Below are 11,584 nucleotides of genomic sequence, written 5' to 3'. Positions count from 1 at the left end.
AAAAAAAAAAAAAAAAAAAAAAAGGTGACATAATGATAAGGCTGCATTGATAACCCTGCACAGCCCCTTATTAACGTTATCAAAAGCCAGATGTGAGGCGGCGGAACACATTTTGGAGAGGCGTGCTGGCAAGCCAAGCTGGCTTCCCACAAGTGTCATACCCGCCTTTGGCCACAAGATGACGCTCGATAATCCATTATGATTTAGGTTTTTTAATACACGTTAAATATTTCCATTTATTTTACGTGCTCTCCAATTACATATTAAAACTCATAGTGGTTGGGTGCTTTGGGGCGGGGGGAGGACTCCCATCTCAAAGGCACTTTATAATTTGTGTGTGTGGGAAATGGATGAATAATTTCTATCAGATATACAAATTCAGGCTGAGAATTCAGGCACCATAGAATTGTCGCATCCTCAGTTCCTGTGCTTGTGTGTGTGTGTGTGTGTGTGTGTGTGTACACGTGTACATGTCTACACCCACCCTGCCATTCACCCAGCCTTTTCTGTTTAGTCACCAGCCCCATCTCCCCTCAAGTGAAATAATTTCCTGCTGGCCCCCTGCTAGCAACACACAAAACAACCTATTTATGTAACTACTCCGAATGTCAAAGAATTACATTAAAACGAAAACACAAAATCTCTTTCTGCATTTCAGGCAGCAATTAAGTAGTCACAACATGGCAGTCCATAGATGAAAGCTCCAGAAATAATCATTTGCAAAGGTAATCACTGGAAGGAGATAATTTTATTTCCCAAGTTCTTGTTTTAAGCTGGGAAAAGAAAATCATGGGGTGAAGATTTCTTTGATGGAGACGGCTGTGGTCTTTAACTTTTCCGTCAAATTCGCTCTAGACTTAAACTTACACTTTTTATATTTTGAGATAAGACTTCCCCACAAATACTTTTTTAATGACCACTGTCTAAACTGGTTATCACCAGTTGAGTTGACTCCAACTCACGGCAACCATGTGTGTCAGAGTAGAACTGTGCTTGCTCCATAGGATTTTCAATGGCTGATTTTTTTTGGAAGGTAGATCACCAGGCCTTTATTCCAAGGTGCCTCTGGGTGGACTCAAGCCTCTGATCTTTCTGTTAGCAGCTGAGTTTGTTAACTGTTTGCACCACCCAGGGACTTCAATGTCTAAACAAATACAGATATATGACCATAAGGCCAGGATGGCCCCTTGATCAAAGACAGTGTCTGTGAAATGGGAGGGCCAGACAGAGACAGCCAGCAGCTGCATAAGGACATCTCTTCCAGGAACATCTCGTAGGAAGGCTACTGTGATGTTAATTTTATGTGCCAGTTTGGCTGTTATGGTGCCCAGTTGTTTGGTCAAACACTACTCTAGATGTTCTTATGAAGGTATTTTACATGCAATTAACATTTAAATCTGTTGACTTCAAGTAAAGCAGATTACCCTCCATAGTGGGGGTGGGCTTCATCTAATCAGTTAAAGGCCTTAAGAGCAAAAACTGAGGTGTCAGTAAAAACTGAGAGAATAGGATTCTGCCTCAAGGCTGTAACATACTGTGTAGCACAGATATCCTGCTGGAGTTTCCAGCCTATTGGACCTGTGGATTTTGGAGGTGCCAGCCCCCACAATCAAGTGAGCTACTTCCTTAAAATACATTTCTGTGTGTGTATATATATGTGTGTGTATACATGCACGCATATATATACATACACACATATATATACACACACACACACATATATGTAGGTCCCTGTATGGCACAAACAGTTTGCGCTTGACTGCTAACCTAAAGGTTGGCGGTTCAAATCCATCTAGTGGTGCTGCAGAAGAAAGTCCTGGTGATCTGCTCCCATAAAGATTCCAAAACCAAAAAAAGTCCCTTGCTGTCGAGTTGATTCTGACTCATAGCAACCCTATAGGACAGAGCAGAACTACCCCATAGCGAATCCAAGGCTGCAAATCTTTACGGAAGCAGACTGCCACATCTTTCTCCCTTGGAGCGGCTGGTGGGTTCGAACCGCCAATCTTTCAGTTAGCAGCCGAGCGCTTTAACCACTGCACCACCAGGGCTCCTCCTCTGTAAAGATTACAGCCAAGAACACCCTATGGAGCAGTTCTCCTCGGTAACACATGGGGTCGCCATGATCGGAATCAACTTGATGGCAACAGGTTTGTTTTTTAAATATATATACACATACCGTTGGTTCCGTTTCTCTGGAGAACCTCGGTTAATACAGATACTTCGCTCTTTTCTCATTTTCGTTTGATAACGATAGAGCTGATCTTACCCCTAGATGAAATACACTGCTTAGGTGGTATGATTTAGGGGATGTCAAGAAATTACCCTCAACTTATTAAATCGTTAGCAGCCACTTTCAGTTTAGCATGAATTGGTTTTCAGACACTTCAGTGTCAACTGGCTGAGCACAGGGTTTTAGGAGATAAAGATTGATGAGCAGCAGAAACATGAACCTATGAGATCCTAGATGGTGAGTGGGGAGAGAGAATAACCCGCAGAAATGGGGGGAGAATGACCCAGAAGTGGAAGTAAGAGGATGCTCTAGAAAAGCCCCACCTGCTGCACTGCTTTGCCTGTGACCCAGTGTTTGGCCTGGATCAGCGTGGTGGTGTCAGCATTCAGCTAAGGCCATGAAAAATGGGGGGTTTCATTCTCTGCTGAGCCCTCTGCGCTGGCGTTTCCATTTTATATCCGCCTGGCTTCTTATATTTCTGACAGATGCATCACATTTCTTTCTTCCTTCTTCATTTGTTCATTCTTGTAAATTCATTCATCCATTCAACAACTATTCATCATGAACTTCCCATAGGCCAAGTACTGGGCTAGATGATGTGGGTGCAAAGACAAGATCACTGCAAACATTATGCAGAAAAACTTATTTTTTTTCTTAAAAATATCTGAACCCATGTACTGGACATGTTAAGTTTGCCTCATTTAATATAAAAACTTCAGTCTGGAGTGGAAAAAAAAAAAAAGAAGCTTCTTTACACGAGTGCTTCTCTGCTTCTCCGACGTTAATGTGCGTAGGGATCACCTGAGGATTTTATTAAAATTCAGGTTCTGATCCAGTAGGTCTGGGGTGGGGCTTGAGATGCTGCATTTCTAATCAGTTTTCAGGTGATGCTGTTGCTCAGGGCAGGATTAAGGCATGTGAGGGCCCTAAACATTGATAATCTATGGTGCCCCCTCCTCTGCTTACTCACGTATTTGAACGGGATATATATATCCATGTATATATGTATACATGGATATATATATATGTGTGCATGTATGTGTGTGTGTCTTAGCTCTCCACGATGTAACTTCTTTTTAGATGCCATTATAATACTAGCAATTGAAGGCAAAAGTAGCTTATGCCATTTTAGCGGAATGAGATGAAGTGGATTATAAAATTTTTAGTGGTGTCAGGTACTAAGATTTTTACTATATCCCATATTTTCTACAAAAAGAATATTCCACATAATCTACAACAAAGAAGATGAGTCAGCAAATTTAGTTGTTTCAACAATCAGTGTAAAATCTGCTCCTGTAAAGAGTTAGAGCCTAGGAGACCCTATGGAACAGTTTTACTCTGTCCTACAGTGTTGCTATGAGTCAGAATCGACTCGGCGGCACCCAATGCCACCACTATGGGGTGAGGGTCCTTAAGCGGTGCAAACGATTTGCACTGGACTGCTAACCTAACGGTTGGCAGTTGTAAACCACTCAGTGGTGCTTCAGAAGAATGGAGATCTGCTTCTGTTAAGACTGCTGTTTGTTGTTGTTGGGTGCTGTCAAGTCAAGTCAATTTTCGACTCATTGTGACCCCATGTGACAGAGTAGAACTGCCCCATAGAGTTCTCTTGGCTGTAATCTTTACAGGAGCAGATCGCTAGGTCTTTTCTCTAGTAGAGCCGCTGGGTGGGTTGGAATCACCAGCCTTTTGGTTAGCAGCCAAGTGCTTAACCTTTGAGCTACAGGGCTCCTTAAGATGACCACAAAAAAAAACAAAAAACAAAACAACAACAACAACAAAAAAACAAACCAGACCCATTGCTTGCAGTCGGAGCAATTCTACACTGTAACACACAGGTTCAGCTAGAGTCAGAATCAACTCCAAAGGCAATATGTTTTTTTTGTTTGTTTTTACTATGGGCTGAGTAGAAGCCCAGATAGAAAGACGTTTCTTACAATGAAATGAGTTTCTTCAGCCTCAAAGAGGGGGAAGGAAAAGGTGTTAAGACAAGCCTCTGCAAGAATAGGACAGGGAGGGCCTGTTTATGACGAATTGTTACCTGCCACCCACCTCTCTGAGGGAGTTTTCTGGATCAGACCTAAGGCACCAGAGACCAGGTTACAGGTTTTCTCCTAGGAGGGCACAGATCATCGCCTGCCTCACTGTTTTGAAACATCACAACCGAAATGGCTTTCATGTTTCTAAAAGAAGAGCAAGAAGGCCCAGCTTCTGAAGGGAAAAAATAGTTTTCCGATAACCCCTCCATTAACTGCAGGGGTCATTGTGGCAAAATGAATGGGATTAGAAACCCGCTAAAAGCTGCAGTATATGCTACGCGGTGACTGACAAGCCTTTCGCTGAGCAGTTACAAATGGGACTAATGGTTTAAACTTGTTAGTCATTGTCAGAGGCTCTGATCCTCCAGCCGGCCATGGAAGCTATGGCAGAAATCGATAAGGCACCACTTTCTGCAGTGAACTGCTAGACCATATAGATTGCCTGGAGGGAAATGCTGAGTTTCCTCCCAGGCTGCCAGATGAAAGCAGGCAGCTAAATCTCCAGGAAGATTGACCACACTGCTCCGGGGCAATTAGGCCTTTCACCACTTTGAACGATGATTATAAACGGGGGAGAGGGCTGGGAGAGGGAAGGGGAAGACAGCTCTGCAGGACAAACTGAAACCCCAAAGCCATTTTGGGGATCCTTGTCAGTTTCATGGTCACGGAGGGCTCTTTTTTTTTCTTTTCTTTCCCTTGTTCAGATTGTTACACAAAGAATGTTCTGGAGCTGCCGCTTTCCTTTATTTTTTTCCTTTTCCTTTATTTTTCTTTAGAAGCTGCAGAAGGGAGGACAGGCTGCAAAAGCAACACTTGGTTGGTGATAAACTGTAAACTACAGCTGAACTCCATTAATCCGTTCAATCCCTAAAGCCTGTGGCCTGAGAGCGTGTCGGAGGAGGGCTTCCTGTTGGGCACATTTCAAAACAATCACACCCCATTGTTCAGTGCCTTTTGGGTAGAGCCCTGAGAATGTGCCAAAATCATCAGCGAAAGAAAGTGCATGTTCGCACAACAATTGCAGACAAGCAGCAGATTATCAGCAGGCTGCAAGGGGCGCGAGGGGCTGGGGCCGCTTGGCAGAGGGCTCGGCTTTGGAGAGGAACAGTCTATCTGATGCACACAAGGCTGCACCCAGCATTATTCTAAGAGCGTCCAAGTGCTCCACGGCTGCCTAGGCTGCCAAGCCAGATGTGCAAGAGAAGAGGAACAACAGGAGATGTGCAAAGCTTTGCTCTGGTTTACTCTGGAAAGGCAGGACAAGCTCAACATCCTACAAAGAGTTTCTGGCTTCTTCCTGCTTCATCAACTTTCCATTTCGCTCAAATTTCAGTGGGATACATCTCTTTTCCATTGTTCCATTGTTGCGTTCTATTCCCTTTCTATTATTAGCTTCATGATTGATTTATTTATTTTTCTTATAATCATGCCCAGGCTCCTAGTCTACTGTTGACTCTATAACGCGTACTGTAAAGCATGTTCTGCTAAGTATTGTTTAACTGTCAAGTGGTAGGGGAGGCAAGATGTGATGGGAATAATCCCAGATTGCTGCTATGTGGGAGGGCTGTCAATCAGAGGTTCTTGAGCCATGTCATCACCTTGGAAAATCCAGTTCTTGGTGGAAAGTGTTGAAAAGTCTCCTTTCTGAAGTTTGCTCGGCTGCTGGTACATGGGGAAAGATTTGTATCTTAAGGATGTGCATACCAAGAAATGAAATGCTGATGTTCATTAGGGGACAAGAGGACACTTGTAGGGCTGGAAACTGCATTTCCTTAATGGTAGCTTTCTCTTCTGTGAGAGGGGTACCTCAGGGGAATTCTGTGTTGTCATTTTTCTGATGCTTGGAAAGGGGGGTGTCTTAGTTTGCTAGTGCTGCTATAACAGAAATACCACAAGTGGATGGTTTTAAAGAACAGAAATTTATTTTCTCAGCGTTTAGGAGGCTAGAAGTCAGATGGACACCGGCTCTAGGAGAAGACTCTCGCTCTCTGTAGGCTCTGGGGAAAGATCCTTGTCTCAGCTTCTCTAGCCCCGGTGCTCTTGGCTTTCTTGTAGATCTCCACAAGGCATCTATCTTTCCCCCATTCGTGCTTGCTCCTCTCTGTGTCTAATCTACTTTTTTTCATATCTTAAAAGTCATTAGGTCCAAGACACATCGTATACTGATGTGGCCTTGTTAACCTAACAAAGGAAAGCCTATTCCCAAATGGGATTACTTCCAGTTATAGGGGTTAGAATTCTGTGTTAGTCATCTAGTGCTGCTATAACAGAAATACCACAAGTGGATGGCTTTAACAAACAGATGTTTATTCCCTCACAGTTCAGTAGGCTAGAAGTCTAAATTTAGGGCACCAGCTCCAGGGGAAGGCTTTGTCTCTCTGTCAACTCTGGAGGAAGGTCCTTGTTGTCAATCTTCCCATGGTCTAGGAGCTTCTCTGCACAGGAATCTCAGGTCCAAAGGACACACTCTGCTCCCATTGCTGCCTTCTTGGTGGTATGAGGTCCCTATGTCTCTCTGCTCACTTCTCTCTTTTATATCTCAAAAGAGACTGGCTTAAGACACTATCTAATCTTGTAGATCTCATCAATATAACTGCGACTAATCCATCTCGTTACATGATAGTGATAGGATTTACAGCACATAGGGAAATCACATCAGATGACAAAATGGTAGACAATCATACAATACTGGGAATCATGACCTAGCCAAGTAGACACATATTTTTGGACGACACCAATCCATGACAGATTCCAACACACATTTTTGGGTGATGCAATTCAATCTATTAACAGAGGACTCGGGCTCTAAGGGGGAAACTAATAGGGCATTTCTTTACTCATCTTCAATTTGCTAAACATCCAAATGGGACATCACCCGTTGTGAGACACCTCAGCCAGGATGGTTCACAGGCAGTCAGGAAGCTTCACATTACCCACTTGTCCCACAAGTGTGCATTGGCCACTTATGAAAACAAAGGGGAATTATTACTGCTAACCAAATCTTAATCACAGTCATAAGTGAAATGAAATGAAGCAATTTATTTGATTTGAAAGATTCTTTTACAAAGTAAGTGAATATGACCTTTCTCAACCTCTTTATGGTGTGAAATGAGAATTCTTTCTGCAAGTCAAGTACATTTAAAAAAGAGATATTAACTCTATAGGCAACCAAGGAATTATCGGTTCCTTCAAAAAAATATTGAATAATCAGAGAACTGTTAGGTCCTGGAAGAATTTATAGAATTCAGAAAAAAGATACTTTCAGTTTTAGGAAGATAGTTGTTTTAACAATATTCCCCTTAGCTATGTTTCTTCTTAAATTATAATTTTATTGAGGGTGATAGTTTGGTATTCTAGAGTACTGGGCAGGAAATCGGGAGACTTGAATTCTAGTTCTGATTCTATCCTGGCTGTTTGGATGAACAAGGGCCTCCATCTCCTTGCTCCTCTTTCATCACCTGTAAAATGGAAAACTTAAGGTTCTGAGGTAGGCAAAATAATGGCCCTCCAACGAGTCCATATTCTAGTCCCTAGAGCCTGTAAGTATGGTATGTTACCTGGGAAAAGGGACTTTGCAGGTGTGATTAAGTTAAGGATCTTAAAATAGGGAGATTATCTTGGACTGTCTGGGTGGGCTCAATGTAATCACAAGGGTCCTTAGAAGATGGAAGAGGAAGGCAGAAGGATCAGAGAAGGAGCTATGATGGCGAAGGCAAGGTTGGAGTGATACAGTGTGAGAAGAACTCAAGTTGCTGGCTTTGAAGATGGAAGGGGGTCATGAACCAAGGAATGTGGGCAGCCTCTGGAAGCTAGAAATACATTTTCTCCTAGAGTCTCCAGAAAGAACACATCTCTGCTGACACCTTGGTTTTAGCCTAGAGAGATCCACTTCAGAGTTCTGTCCTCCAGAGGTATAAGATAATAAATTTATGTAGTTTTAAGCCACTAAGTGTTTGGTAATTTGTTACAGCAACAACAGGAAACTAATACAGATCACTTTTAACAATGAAAATATGAACGTGCTGTGTATAGAGGAGAATCACTAGAAAATTCCAAATCAGGTAGTGATATGCACATAAAGATGACTACTGACAAAGATTCGAGTGTAAAATTTAGGGCAGGGTGAAGATAAAACCTGGAGGAGTAGAAACCAGTAAGGAGGGAAGATAGAATACTGGATGGAGCCTGTGAAGGAAGAGAAAGAAACAAAGAGAAAGATGGAAACGACGTTGTAGAGGAAGAAGCAAACATTAGCATTTGCTTATGTTTAAGGTATTTGAAACAGCTCTAAGTACCCTCTCCCCCTTGGGTGGAATGGACATTTGTGATGGTTAAGATTGTATGTCAACTTGGCTGGGGCATGATTCTCAGTGTTTTGGCAGTTGAATAATGTTGTGATCACTTCCCTGTTGGAATTTGATACGTGATCACCACTATGATGGCATCTGTTGAGTGGTACTAGCAGGGGCTGGGCCTGTGGTGGCTCACAACCCCCTCAACCTTCATCTGTCTGCCCTCTGCTGGCTACTTCCTTCCTGCTCACCTTGCCAAGGTTTTTGGCTTGTTCCGGACCCAGCAGCTGCATCCTGTCATCTCACCTCCGGTTCTTGGGACTTGAGCTAGCAGCTTACCTGTTGATCTTAGAATTCGTCGACCTTCCCAGCCTGTGAGTGGGAGCCCTGCTCTCCGACCTGCCAACCTTGGGTTTGCCAGCTTCTGTGGCTGCTTGTACTGGGAGAGGCCTCTACCCTGATCAACGGACTTGGAATGTTCTAGCCTCTACAATCACATGAGCTGTTTCCTTGACACAAATCTCTATCTATGTTTATATGATTTACTGGTTTTGCTTCTCTAGAGAACCCAGCCTAAGACAACATTGTTAGTAGATAGATATGACTTTAGAAGAAACAGAAACTTAGAAGGGGCCATTGTGATTGATTTCCTCATAATGAATGTAACAAAGCATTCTACAGCATCTCTGAAAAATGTTCATTATGTCTGTATTAGAATACTACAGGACCCTCACCACTTCATGGAACAACCCCTTTTATTGGACAGCCCTAATTCTTAAATAACATTTCTTATACAGAACAAAATTCTGTTACCTCATTATGTCCACCCCTTGGTCTTAGTTTTTTTTTTTTTTTTTTTTTTGCTAATTTTTGGTGCTCTGAAGACCTCAAGATGAATGTGTCTGTTAATGAAGGGGATGTGGGCATGGAGTGTGGGGCAAAGTTCAGGACCAGAGAGATACGGGGCAAAATCATCTGCATATATGTATAGACATTCAGATTTGGGGTGGGGGATTTAAAAGTATTAAAAAGGTTAAAATAACTAGGAAGTATTCCACTAACATTTTCACTGCTTTATCCCAAGAGCCACAAACAAGCCTAGCTCACGTTGTTGTTAGGTGCCATCTAGTTGGCTCCAACTCATGGCGACATTTTGTATAATAGAACAAAAGTTGCCACGTCCTGCATCATCTCTATGTTCTTTATATGTTTGAACCCATTGTTGAGGCTATTGTATTGATCTATCTCATTGAAGGTTTCCCTCATTTTCACTGACCCTCTACTTTACCAAACATGATGTCTTTCTCTAGCAAATGGGCTTTCTTGATGAGACATCCAAAGTAAGCAAGATGAAGTGTCACCATCCTTGCTTCTAAGGAGAATTTCAGTTGTCTTTCTTCTAAGACTGATTTGTTCATTCTTCTGGCAGTCCACAGTATATTCAATATTCTTCACCAACATCACAATTCAAATGCATCAGTTCTAGCTCATAGTCGGACTCAACAAATATTTGTTGACTCAGTGAATGTCTCCCACTAATGACAATGAAAAACTCTAGTAGTAAGTAAATGAGAAATTATGACAAAGCAAACTGAACAATCAATTAGATTCATTATATTGGGAACAAGGTATACTTTAAACATAATAATAGCTTTTTTTTTTCTGATTTGAAAGTCTGTGAGCTGTACTTTATTAATATCTTAAAGGGATGTTGTACGTTCTTCTTTCTAATGGGACCATAGGTGGTATGCAGGAGTACTTATATGCTCTCCTTTAAGAAACCTGTGATGTCATTGTCTGTTATTGAAGAGTATCAAGTGAGCACTGTTCTCCTTCCAGGCCAATGTACTGAAACCACATGGGTGGCTGTAACCTCCCACTAAAACAGGATGAGGAGGTTACATTGGGCTTAAACAATTAATCAGTGTTATAGCATAACAGTTCGAATATGGAAATTCTAAAGCTCCCACATGTTGATAAATGGCCAATTTATGCTAAGATCCATCAAGTGTGTTGGGGCATTTGGAGCTATCACTGCACAATCATGACGTGGTCATTATCAGACTGCAAATGGTCCAAAGAAATGACATGCCTCAGGAAGCAAGATTTGCCGGCAGAGCATGCCTGTTTCTACACTCAGTGTGAGGCCAGCTTGCTGTAAACGAAGCAATACAGCATGTAGATTAGCTCGTGCACAGCAGCTGCATGGCGGAAAGCAATTATAACACAGAGGCAACCCCACATGCAGGAACTAGCACCTCCTGAAATATGATCACCTCCGCTTCACAACCGAGGGAGATGCCAGGCTGAAATACGCACGCGGCGATAAAGGAAGAGACCTGAATATATTAGAACAGTGAGGAGAGGAGCTGGCGGTGTTCTTGAACAGCCTCAGCTGAAACTGAGGTCTTGGCAGAGCTGTTGTTGAAAACTCTGTAGCTCCTCAGAAATATGATTCCTCCAGTGATACCACTGTCCACTATTTCTTTTGTTTACTGTGAACATTCAAGTAAGGAAGGTTATGGCTTTTTGTTGTTGTTTTTGTTGATTGACATGGAAATCACTTCCTTCTCACCAGCATACCCTTTTCCTAGAGAACTCCTTTCCAGAAATGAGCGGGCATCGGGCCAGGTGCACTTGCCTTACTGGATAGAGCCAGTTGGATGAGGATGGGCACGTGACCCAGGCTGTACCAACCAGACTCTATCACCAATGTTTTTCTCAATATTTGAATAAAAGGTGATGTAAAGCTGGGCCTGGGATGGTCACTTTTGCCACATGTTCAGTGAAACAGGAATGGACAGCCTGCAAAGTGCAAAGGAGCAAGCAGATACACAGACACATGGATGAAAGATAACAGAATCCTAAAGATATATATAAAGTTAGTGAATTTAGTTTCTGACTTTATATATCCCAGTTTCAGTCTCTCCAGAACCAGTAAGAAAGCCAGTTGCCATTGAGTCAATTCCGACTCATGGTGACCCCATGTGTGTCAGAATAGAACTGTGCTCCATAGGGTT

At 42.5% G+C, this 11,584-nt stretch overlaps 1 protein-coding gene across 1 annotated transcript in view; it reads right to left on the bottom strand.

Annotated features, from left to right (window-relative positions):
* Nucleotides 1-7,673: 7,673 nt before the first annotated feature.
* LOC101352391 (putative spermatogenesis-associated protein 31D4) overlaps nucleotides 7,674-11,584 on the bottom strand; it is a 147,288-nt gene continuing 143,377 nt past the window's right edge. Inside the window, 1 exon segment of the mRNA XM_023737766.1 lies at nucleotides 7,674-7,730. Coding sequence (XP_023593534.1) covers nucleotides 7,674-7,730 — 57 coding nt within the window.

Source organism: Trichechus manatus, unplaced genomic scaffold (genome assembly GCF_000243295.1).
Source record: "Trichechus manatus latirostris isolate Lorelei unplaced genomic scaffold, TriManLat1.0 scaffold00107, whole genome shotgun sequence".
NCBI classification, from domain to species: Eukaryota; Metazoa; Chordata; class Mammalia; order Sirenia; family Trichechidae; genus Trichechus; species Trichechus manatus.
The sequence above is the reverse complement of the archived record's forward strand: the minus strand, read 5'-3'. Positions and strand labels throughout refer to the sequence as shown.